Genomic DNA, 12,842 nt, shown 5'->3' on the forward strand with positions numbered 1-12,842 from the left:
CACTCCAGAGGTGTTTAGCAGCTGAATTCCAGCTATATGGAATGAAATATATTAGGTCTTCCATGTCTTTAGCTTGGGAAGCTACAGGGAGACATTATTTATTACACCACACTGTCTTTTATGTTGATTAATTACTATGCACTAGTTTCCCAAAAGTCATTCACTTCTGCATGCCTTTGGGAAGCTGATATCATTTAAGGTGTAGTGCTCTCCCTATAGATGTGTATGGAACGGGGTGAGACAAGCAGTAGATGGGTGGGAGGGAAGCCTGTGGAGAGGGCAGAACCAGACAGAGAGTGGAACTATAAACATTATGGCTGCTACCCTCAGCTGTTATTTTCCGCAGCTCCATCGAGTGTCCCCGGCAGGATTCAGCAGCATCATCGTACTGTGGAAATATTGTCCTTACCGGTAAAGAATCTCGGTGGCAATGGCAAACACTGCAGTGTTTACATATTGGCTGTTTGTGGCGTGGTTTGGCTGGATGCCACACACAGGACTGAAATCCGTCCACAGCTTTAATGCGGATCTGCAGATAGATGATGCACTGTCTGCAATGACTCAGCCTTATCTATATCACATATACATATTACACTGTACAGACACTAACGCACAAACTAAGACAATGGTGACTAAGAATATTGTTTGAATGTGGCTGCCAGGTCAGCTGTCAAGTCCTTCTTTCTAGTTCAGCATTTAAACATAGATTACCCGGCTATTCCTCTCTTGCAGGACATAATATACATGTATTGCTATGTGTTCATGTACATGCTTGATAAATGTAAAAGGTTATGTCCATAATCGCTTACATACAAAGCTATCAATAGGCTCAGTATCTATCTAAAGTTACTGCCTTATGTCTAAATGATATAATTCTGCTTGTGTAGGCTATTTTATTCCATAAGTACATTGTACTAGTCAGCTAACAAATGTTTGAACCATCTGTGACTATTGGATGGTTTATTTGCAATGTAAAAGTTATACAATTGCTAGTATATATATATATATTCCCAATATTTGGTTACACATACAAGCTCTTTTTAAAAGCTACTTTATCGAGTGCACCTACAACATTGATCACAAGAGGGCAGCACTGCACTAAGAATTCTCCGTGTTATGTCGGAGTGGACTGTTTTTGCAAAATGATGATGCCTCCAAGCTGCTATTTATGGGATACCCAGTTAATATAAACCAATTTCACATACTAATACTTGATTCATTTATTTATTATTTCAAATTATAATTTTTTTCAAAACCTGCAAGCAGGGCAGTCATGAAAGATAATGGGACCCCGGCCAACCTCTATATAATTTATGTTGTGCTCCGTAGAGCAGATTATGAGATATTAAACAGATTGCAAGTGCCGCTTAATTTCACAAATCTGCCCTAAAGAGGCTGTACAGTGATTTATGTGCATTATTGAAGAACGATCCCCTTTCTCATGTCAGTGGGGAAGCAAACTAGTGAGATCCTAGATGTAGAGAGTGAACCCTAAGCTTTCTGGGTTAATACAGATGACCCCCTTTGCTCCACTTTATAGACATCTGCACTTGATTGTCTCTATGGAATAATCTGATGGAGATTAATTTCTACACATTAGATAAATGACTGCCTTACCTAATAGAATTCTAAGGAAATTAGTATTGTCTTGACATTCTAGGACCTCAAGATGTAGTTTACTTCTAGGCAGATAGCGATACAATTGCTGGATAAATGTGTTAGGGACTGAAGAAATAATAAGCTTAAAAAAGGAAAATTGATGGCCTTTAACAAATGAGTCTTTTTATCCATAAAAAATGCAGTCTTTTCATCTATTTTCATGTACTGCGGGTAGTGCATATGACCATATCATCCGCACCGAGAGTGATAAACAAAACGTGTCAATGGATGCCGGGAGCACCACCATGAGACACTATGTGTGAAGACGTCGCTGCTGCCCCAAGCAGATGCTGACACTTTTATACAGCGTGGCGACTGCAGTCATGGCAGAACTTTAGGCCACTGGCTCTATTTTATTGCAAGCATTTTCTGTGTTTTTGATCTTGTAAGAGAGTTTATGAATTGTCTACATCCCTAGTTTTACTACCTTCCTCGGGAAAACACTTGGCACAGTCATCGTTATACCCGGTCAATCGCATTTTGGTGCACTAGGTTGAAATAGGCAACATACATCCATGGTAAGCCTGCATTAGATGTATGCAATGGGAGCAGCCATCTTAGTGTGATTTTTTTTTAATTCAATGGCTCTGATAGCCTTAGAAACTGGAAAAAGGTTTTATAGATAGGAATCTCCTTAGTTATTAATCACAGCTCTGTTGAGTTAAAACAGTTTTGAACCAAATGTGTTGTTGTTATTAATAATCATAATAAGAACAATAAAAAAAACCATTACTTGACAATTTTGATAAGTAAATGTAATGATGCCAAAAGCTGTATAGATGAGGAATCCAATTTTAAGTGATCTAGGATCTTGTAGAGAAATAAGGCGATGGAAAATATGAAAGGTTATTAGGGAACGTGTTTCTTTTGTAAAATACAGAACATGGCCTTGAAAATGGCTTCGATGTACCCCAAGATACTGAATAGGACAAGAACACAAACTAGACCTGTGTGTTTCTTAGCAATGTTTCCAGTGTCAAAATGTTGAGGGGGAAGAGTAAAGATGGCGCACGGTTGTAGACGTGTCCCAGATGTGTAGGAACACAGGCTGTTTGGCTTATCTGAAATTCTGTGTCTTGGCTTTTCTGGGGCTCTTTTCTCAGCACGATAACAGCTGCTGTAGGCAGATCTGTCTGTCTGTAGTCTCTGGGACGCCGAGTACTCGTTTCACTTGGGACTTTAATTTTTCATAAGTTCACTTATGAAATAAATAATGCAGCACTACACAATTCAGGAGCAAAAGCCATAATAATATTAATAAAATGACTTCTAAAATTCAGCGTCCGTTAATTAGTGGCAAAATTTTCAGAAATATTGAAACTATTTCTGTTCATGGTGGATGTTAACATGAAAAACAAAACATGTAACCCCGCCACCGCTAAAAAAAAGTGCATTCAATGAACGTTAAGCAGCAAACTGATCCTCACGCTCATCATTTTAACTGCAAATGCACATTTCAGACAATCACAATTCATAGACAATTATGCATCTATAAAATCTATATAAGCCCCTGCGCAAGCCTTTAGCAAGATATAACATAAGGGCTTTGGAGCAGAGAACAGTGATGGAGTAGAAAGCAGAGTAAGAGTGGAGCAATCGACACTTGTAATACTCATTGATACATTGCACTCTACATTACAAATACATAATATCTACATCACATTACTTATTTATGGTTCACTTTATTTCTTGTATTTTTGCCTGTGGGGTTGATAGGGATTGTGGTTGTAGCGGGATCATCGATTTGTAAATTGGAGTGTACAGAGCAGAAGACCGAGGAGCAGGGAGGACCCGTTGGGATCCCCAGAGATTGAAGGAGACCCAGGGTTTGGGCACATAGGTGGGGATGAAAGCAAAGGGGCCTGAGATCTAGGGGATGTGCTTGGTGTTTAAAGTTGACGGCTGTTAGTTGTGTTGTTTTATTCTGTAACAGGAAGAACAGCAATGGCTGTGAAGAAAAAAAAAATCCCATTTGTAATGTTAGAAATGTTACTGGCCACTCAACCAAGAGTTTCAGTCTAGACATAGCATCCCACCGGATTAGTGTTACATCCATAAAATTACAGAGAATTAAACGGCTAGCCCCATACTGAATCATATATGAGCCATGATGGGACAGACAGATTTATAGGGTTTATTCGCTAGAGAAGAAGATGGGGGGCGTTTGCAATTTTCCTGGCTTCAGTTTATATTATGGAAGTTCAAGTCAGCTTTCATGCCAAATCCCGCTTTAGTGAGTAAAACCCTAGTGACTATTCATGTCCAGCTAATTGGGTTCAAAAATCTGAGAACGGATTAAAGTAATAGTGCTTTTATGTATTTGAAGGGTTTTATCTAAAGACCACCCATTATTTTAGACATGTAATTGCCTAAAATAGGTGCCAATCCTTTTACCATTATTTTAATTTCATTGAATTGTCATTAATCATTAATCATTCCCTTCTCAAAGGCTGTTTTATATTAACACGTCTCAATTCTCTTTTCAGTGCTTTGCAGTGCGGTCATTGGGTTGGGTGGAAATGGCAGAAGAAGACTTGGCTCCGGGGAAAAGTAGTGTTGCTGTGAACAATTGTATCAGGCAGCTGTCTTACAGCAAGAACGACATCAGAGACACCGTTGGCATATGGGGAGAGGTAGGAGCAATAAACTATGGGGAAATAATAACGAAACAGTGTGCTATATGGTTGAAGGTCACTTGCAGAGCCAGTTTGGGCTGAACAATCTGTTAATAGTCATAGCAAACAGCCAAGAATGTACATACGAGCAGAACTCATTAACGTGCAATCGCCCATATCATTGAGAACTGAACACCTACAGCTTAGTGTGCTATATATACACAAAGTGATAAAAACACTTTGACATGGCATCTATGCCTGAGTTCAAAATGTAGATATCTTTGAGTGTTTTCTTACAGCAATCCCTTCAGCCTGGCAGAAATCATATCCATCCACTCTTTGAATGTATCTGTCAATACAGTGTTTCATTCTATGCAGCATTCCATATTATTATTTCTGTAGAGACCTTTTCTGTTGCTGGAGGCAAAGCCTGGTTTCCTGATTATATATATATATATATTTTTTTAATTTTTTTCCCACTCCTCTTTGGCATTTTTTACTATTTTGTTGCATTACGACCTGGAATTAAAATGGATTTGTTGAGGGTTTGTATCATTTGCTTTACACAACATGCCTACCACTTTGATGATGCAAAATATAAATAAGACAAAAAAAAACAAAACCTTGAGATAACTTCAGAGTTATCTTTGGTATCTTTGTTGCCTCTCTGATTAATGTCCTCCTTGCCCGGTCCGGGAGATTTGGTGAGCGTCTCTTGGCACGTTTATTGTGGTGCCGTATTCTTTCTACTTCTTAATAATGGATTTAATGGGATGTTTAAAGTTTCGGATATTTTTTTATAACCCAACCCTGATCCACAACTTTGTCCCAGACCTGTATAGAGAGCTCCTTGGTCTTGATGGTGCCCATTGCTCAGTGGTGTTGCAGACTCTGGGGGCTTTCAGAACAGGTGTATATATATATACTAAGGTCATGTGACAAATCATGTGACACTTAGATTGCACACAAGTGGACTTTATTTAACTAATTATGTGACTTCTTAAGGTAATTGGTTGCACCAGATCTTATTTGGGGGCTTCTTAGCAAAGGAGGTAAATACATATGCACGCAACACTTTTCCGTTTTGTTTTTTAAAAAACAACATATATTTTCTTCATTTCACTTCACCAAAGGTTGTAATGCAATAAAATAGAAAACATTATTGCCAAGGAGGTTGAATACTTTTGGAAGGCACTGTATGTGTGTCTGTGTGTGTGTATATATATATATATATATATATATATATATATATATGTATACACATACATACATACACATCCATCTGTTCCTACTGTACAATTAACATCTGACCCTCATTTTTTTTGTTACAGGGGAAAGACATGTACCTGATTTTGGAGAATGACATGTTAAATCTAGTGGACCCAATGGATCGAACACTATTACATTCTCAACCCATTGTCAGCATCCGAGTGTGGGGAGTGGGCAGAGACAACGGCCGGTGAGTGCATTTTTTTTTTCGTGTTATCTAAATTTTATTGTATTGCTGGAGTTCTGTAACATTTTAAATGCAATCCTGTTTGTAAGCTATCACCTTGTTTATTTTCTGTATTTCTTAAACGTATGTTATGATTTAATAAATGTGCTTCCTGAAAAATAGTTGGGTAACAGTGGGCAGAACATGTGTGGGGAATAATGCCCCTCCGCAAACCCGCGAGTTCCCAGGTATGCTCAATGTACATATGTAAGGGTCATGTTGTTGACGCTTTTTGATGCACCTGTTTGGAAAAAAAAAAGATTGTTAATAGTAAAGGGAAAATTATAAATTGCAATTACATCTCCTGACTTTGACCTATAATTTCCATATATTTTTCTGAGCTAATGTCTGATGACCAGCTTGCATGCTGTTTGTTAAATGAAAGATATTTTGTAGAACCGACACCCTGATAAAGAGTATATTGTGGCACTTTACATTCTGTACTTCGGACGCTATTTACCTATTTTCCATATTAGTCACTCTGGCTCTGGTTAAACGCATACCTGTGGAGCTGAACATGCCACAAGTAGCCCTGCGTGGTGCAGAAGCCCACCTTGCGTGTTTGATTCGGATCTTTTATAGTCATACACTAGGCCTTAGCTCCCTCGTGTACCAAATGAAGTAATAACGTAGATAACATGCCACCTTAAAACCTCTATATTTCTGAAGCACAGCTGCTGTGTGTAGACGGCATTCATTTTTGGGTTTTAAGCTTGTTGGAACACAAATTATGTATATTATGAGACCATGCAAGCACTGGTTTGTGTTATGCTTTTGTCACTGTAAGTGAGTGGTTGAAACACTGTATCCTTACCAACTGTTCTCCAAGGAAGGTCCGTGTTCCTGGTGGGATCTCCATAGTCAATGAGACGTTGTTTCACAGTCGGGAGACGTGCGCTGAATTAGTAGTCTAGCAGTGAAACGTCCACCTCTGCGGCTTTGTCTCGTGGTTTCTTTGCTTGGTTGTGTTTTGTCGCGGTCCCCGAGGCTCTCTGCTTTTATCTCCCTCTATGGCCTGTCACTGTGAATAAACCTCCTTTGTTAGTAGTCTTGGTGCAGCTCTAGAAATGCCTGACATCATCTCTGTTAGGAACAATGTCGAGCTTTGATATTCAGTGTGTTGTCCCTGTTCTTCTCCTTGCCCTTGATTGCTTTTATTTTTTTTGGTGTGTTATATAATAGCACCTGTTGTCATGAATCTTCTCTTAATAACTTGCTCAAGCCTGATTTATGATCTGAAGTTTGGGACCAGAAAGCCTTCACTTAAGAGCAAAGTTGTTTTCAGAAGCATTGGGCTTTTTTTAGCCTTGGTTTTAAGTAATAACACATGACGTGATTGCACTCTCCCTCACTTGTAATATCTAATATGTGTACTGTGGGTTGTTTTTTCATGGACATTTTTTTGTCAAGTCCCTGGTTTTATCTGTAATTTAATACTTTCATTCATATGTAAATAAAATGTCTTGAAACTGAAGAAATTGGCTTTGAGTCGTGTAAGATGTTTGCATCATCAACTCATTCAAATGTCAAAGCAGCTGTGTCAGAATGAAGTTTCCACATAGAAAACAGGGCTGAGGTTAACAATAAAGGAAGTGGTATCATGTGTTTTTTTATAAACTACAACATTGTCTCATAGACGTTGTGGGAATGCAGACAATTTCATTGAAATATTTCATATTGCAGTTATCCTATTGTACAGAATAATTTATATATATATATATATATATATATATTCTACAAATGACTCTTGAAACACGTTCATTTGGTCGTACAAGACTGCAATATTTTGACCATTAGTTCCGATTCCTGAGCATCTAGAAGACAAGTTTGTGTAACCCTTTAGCTACCTACCAGTAGAGGTAGGAGCTATGCAGATCTATTGTACTTCGGCACTCCTCATTCTTCTGCATTTTGCTGAAGGAGTTAATGTGATGGTGTTGGCCTACTTTGGGAGGCCATAACAACATTAAGTGTCCTATGAATTGAGCTTCCTTCTGCCTCTGCTATAGCAGAAATAATTGCATGTTTTCAAAGGAATCGCAAGAAGATGGGTTTCAGATGACTGACGTTCAAACTCTCCAGTGAGTGATATGTTTCTCGGTCTCCTGGAAAGTTTTAAAGAACAATGTGAAGAATAAAGGGATAGAGGTGTATGACTGTAGCAGGCTTTCTGTTTTAACCCCCTAAAGACTAGGTTGGAGAGCACTGGACATTGCAATGCTGTAAATCAGCCCTGTCTAGCTTTAAAACATGATAGGTCGTATACCATTCAGAAGCTTGGGGAGCTGCACACTTCTCAAACTAATATTGTAACACAGAAAAATGTTTTTATTAGGTCAGAGCTAATAAACAGTCTTTATTATGCACCACTTCTTACAGTAAATACATTCAAGAGAATGACTAAACTAGAACTGACAGATTAAGACAAACAGTTATATTAGGTAGAGAGCCCTCCTCGCAAGCTTACTGGCTCACCGTTCACCACAACTCCTTTGGTTTTCTACTGTTCTACTGTCCCATAGCTGATGGATCTCAGACATGTTTTGTATGTAAGCCACAAGCTTCACTAAAATATATGAAAACAATTTCCACTGGCTCATAGTAACTTTCCTGTAGACCTCATAACTGTATGGGGCAAAGCTGATCACTTAGGAGTCACATCCAGCCCACGGTGCTGCTACTGGGCAATGTTTTCTATTCTCTAGAGTCTTTGAAAATGGATGTACAAAACTTACATAGATATGACTTATTCAACCAATGGTTAGGCTAGACAGTGCCAAGGGTTTGATTGATAGAGTTTCAGTCCTCAAATGGCCCTATAGTTCATATTTACTGCAGTGCGAACTGCCTCTGAAGACTGTACAATGAGTGAATGTGTTAGCCTGTGGTGTTAGAATGCATGCGTGTTTGCGTATGGTGTACCTACTCTAACATGTCATATAGTAATGAATATAGTGTTATGGTTATGGGTGTGTTGGGATATTTTGTTAGAGAGTCTGTGTTAGTGTTAGCGTGAGCGTGTTGGGATATTTTGTTAGAGAGTCTGTGTTAGCGTGAGTGTGTGTAAGAGCATGTTTGCGTGTATGTGTTTGCTACAGGGGCATGGCTGGCACCAAACAAATCTTGCAAAATTGAAATTCTCATAAGACTAAATCTCTTCACACCCCCAAAAAACATGTATTAAACTACGTATTTGTTTTTAATCAGTCTCTGGATGTAGAAATATGCATGTTTCAAATACATTGCACATCTGGAGTTATGTAATTCTAATGTGCAGTGGTAAATGTGGAACAGTTGCTTACTATGGTGTTTGCACTACTTTTGCTGCTTTAAACAAGAAGTATTTTTTTTATCCATAACCACCAGTATGTTAAAAAGGTCAATATTCAAGCCCAGGCTGCAGAAACCAGTAAAACAGCCCTACGACTCCCACCTTCAGAGAATTAGCGTGGCGGTAGCCTTAAAGAGGATGTTGATATGCATCTTGGCTGCTCTACTAATAGTTTATTCTGGTGAAATTATTAATTTATAATGATAAAATGTAAACGACAAGCTTTTTAGTGACAGTTTAGCATCTCTTTCTGGGTTCAGTTGGACATTAGAAGATGAAAGCTTCCAAAGCAACATCTGATGAAATAATTTTATGAGCCTTGCTGCAATGAAAGATTGATGACACGCAGAGCTGCTGAAAGTTTAATTTTATCGCATTGTCTCTTAGCTTACCTACAAACGGGGGATAATATTCTCAGAAATATGGCATCATCTCCGCCTGACCTTCAGAGTTAATTTTTATACAATTTAGTTTAGCAGGTTAATTAAAACCTGATTTAAAAAAATATTTATATAAATCTGTGTTGGTGCAGAGGAGAGGGAAATGTTACCTATGTGCTTTACAGCTGCAAGTAGTACAGTTTTAGCAAAAACATGCATTGGTAAATAGGATAGATATATATATATATATATATATATATATATATATATATATATATACATTTTGTGTTCTTTACCTTTTTACCACAAGGTTCCATACGGTCGTGAAACCAGTGGGCTTTAAAGTGTGTCAAGGGCCAGGCCAAAGAGCTGTGTTACCTGCTAGTTCCTGGGTTGGAGAACTTGTTTTAGGTCACTAAGGGGTTACATTTTGGTGGTGGATTTTTTTTTGTCCCCGTTAGCTTATTTTACCGCTAGCGTCTTGGTAGAAGCAGCAGTGTTCATCTACAGTAAATTTGATATAGTATTCTATAATTATTTTAATAATTACATATAGTTTCTGTTGTTTTAACTTTCTTTACAGACAGGCAGCAACAGGAGGTGCTTTTTATTTTTTCTCATGAAATTAATTTTTAAAATGTAGGCTCGAAGTTTATAACTTATTTATTTTTTAATTGACTCTCTTACTTGTGTGCATTTCATGAGTGCACGTGTCTGTGCCGAAAGGCTCTTCCGCTCAACAGCAAAAGTAGGTCACACAGCCTTTTAGTATACGGGGCTTAGTTTTACCTGCAGTCATTCTGCTACACAAGCAGGATTCATCATTATCAGTCATTATGGAAAGCCTGCTTAAATCATTCAGTCTCATTAACCGCATGAAACTGCTCAACGCCATCGCTGTCTTAGATTTGCCAGAACAGGAAAAAGTCATACTTATTAGGATTGCCGCCTTCCAAGAATGTGGCGTGGAAAAATGTGGGAGGATGGGCGCGAGGGTAGAACATCCCAAAAAGTCACAACTCGTACCTCGTATATGAAGTTTGGGTTTTACATGGAGGCTCTGGGTCGGTTTCTCCATTCTTTCAATTCAAATTGATTTTTTTATTTATTAACTGCTAATGTCGGTTAGATGGTTGTGAGCAAGAAATACCTAAAATCTAAAACATTCACCTATAGAAATTCGTGGTGTTCCTTTAAGAAGGCGTAGAGGATTACAGATGTTATTTGAAAAAGCAGAAACCTGTTAAAATGACATGCAATCATGGAGCATTTGTGTGCTTCGCTCAATCACAAACCCTGAAAGATGTTCTTTGGAGTTAAAATGGTATCAATTTGCTGTGATTCTTTTGGTTTACATTATAAAAGAAGACATTAAGTTCTCACTTCCACCGTCTCTTCCAAGACCAAGTAGATCGTTGCGATATTAAGGAAATATCAGCTTCTGTAAAGATGTATGGTTTGTGCGTTTTTGTTACAGGAGATAATTGGAAGTGAGACAGCCTTTCTCTGTGTCCAGCCCGGCCGGTTTACTGGTAACATCCAGTAGTGGCAAACCTTACCTACTTTACCAATGGCATTGGAGGAAATCAGTCCTAAGGGTTTTTTGGTTAAGGGTTAACATTTATTGAACAGTAAAACGTTTCCATCTCAGTTCTTAATTTGTTAGGATTAACAACTGTTACTGAAGGTGTAAAACCACTCATCCAAGTTTTGTTGCACATTATCCATGATTTCTCATCCAAAATATAGACCTCTTACTCAACTTATTAATGTAGAACATTTGTCGTTTCTTATCACAGGTTTAATGAATCGTAAAAATGACATCTATGGCTGTAGAGCTTCCGTCCGACACTCAGTCCTAGGTTTTGGGTGTTGGTGTTTTGCTGCAGGGTGATGGCCACTCTTTTGAAACATATCGAGTCATGGATTTGCATCTAGATCATGTCAACCAAATCATTTGTACCAATACAATGTAACTGATTAACATTAAATGACAAAAAAATAGGTGTCTGTAGTAAATGTACTCGGTTGAGTACGCCTTGTGCATTTGGGTCAAGCTATAGATATAATGATATAGACCAGCTAATACTTTTACCAAAATCACACAACATTTGAGCATCTGTTCTCATTTGTGAGGCCAGCACACATTTGCCTGATCCCATTTTGTCCCAGCGTGTAGACATTATCCAACTGTGCTCCAAACAGATACACAGCACCACGGTGAGATCAAAGCTGCGCTCCGTGTCCTTCATAAAGCCAGCACTCCACTAGAGAGACTGAGCAAGCAGAAGCCTTCTGTCATTATTTTTTCAACTAAAATCATTCATTTCATAATAAAATCCAGCCTTTAAAAATAACACCAGCTGTGCATTATCAAGCCGATCACGTCAGCTCACAGCTGATGCCAACGGGAATGTTGCATAGTTTCTACAAAGTGGACACGTTGACTCTTCTTTAGAGTTATGAAAATATGTGACTTCTCTGTCAGATTTTACTTGTGCTTTTCCAATAAACATACTATCTTGCTGCCCTCCAGATATCTGTAAGATATCTGGAGAAATTCTCTCACTGGTGTAACAAGCACCAGGTTCTCAATGCCTTCAGTCACCTAGTCTTCATCCTCAGATGATCAGAGCACCACCTCTACTCAAAGCGCGATAGAGCAAGTGATAGAGCTGCTGCAAAGGCTGGGTTGAGATTAAGGAATGAGACATTTTTAAGACAAATGCAAATGGAGACAACAACGCCATAATACCTCAATATAACGCCTGCATGTAATGTGCAGTCCAAGTCATTTTCTTAAAACAGTGATCCAGCATCTATTACAGTGTAATAGGTGAACATTCCCATAATTATATGGGATTATTGCGGTCGATGGCGTCTGTCAATGACAAGGGCAAGAGATGGAGGCTTATAAATTTGCTACTACTTCATGCTATGACAACTTAATTAATGCTCCTCATATTGCATATCCTCTTAGATAAACACAATTAACATGAATATTCCTCATTATAGGGTAAATAAATCAAAGGCATAAGATGCAGAGAAAATAGGGTGGCCACAAAATAGGCAGACGATCGGTTGGAGTGGTCAAGAGACAGAGCGGTGTTCATTAGAATAAATATCAGACTGGATAAATCACTAAACATACTGTATGTAATATGTAGAACTGTTTAGTTTAAGCAATGGTTAATATTTTGATTCTGCAATATCCTGCAAGATTTTTAAATTAGTATTATGTGGGCGTTACTAATTTTCCAAGGCTGCTGCCAGCTTCGAAATGTGTGAATCCGTCGCTTTAAAAATGTTCCAAAAATATATATTAACATGTGTTGTCGCCATTTTACAGGAGTCTAAATATA

The 12,842-nt window shown here is 38.3% G+C and overlaps 1 protein-coding gene across 3 annotated transcripts in view; it reads left to right on the forward strand.

The window, feature by feature from the left end:
• Nucleotides 1-12,842, forward strand: part of LOC149283274 (amyloid beta precursor protein binding family B member 2-like) — a 99,034-nt gene that overhangs the window by 49,415 nt on the left and 36,777 nt on the right. For all 3 annotated transcript variants that reach the window (XM_089497769.1, XM_089497771.1, XM_089497770.1), the window contains 2 exons: nt 4,146-4,292; nt 5,606-5,733. In XM_089497769.1, the coding sequence (XP_089353895.1) occupies nt 4,146-4,292; nt 5,606-5,733 (275 nt within the window). The remainder of the gene's footprint in view (nt 1-4,145; nt 4,293-5,605; nt 5,734-12,842) is intronic.

Source organism: Sceloporus occidentalis, unplaced genomic scaffold (assembly GCF_023333645.1).
Source record: "Sceloporus occidentalis isolate IW3139 unplaced genomic scaffold, rSceOcc1.0.p SCAF_107, whole genome shotgun sequence".
Taxonomy (NCBI): domain Eukaryota; kingdom Metazoa; phylum Chordata; class Lepidosauria; order Squamata; family Phrynosomatidae; genus Sceloporus; species Sceloporus occidentalis.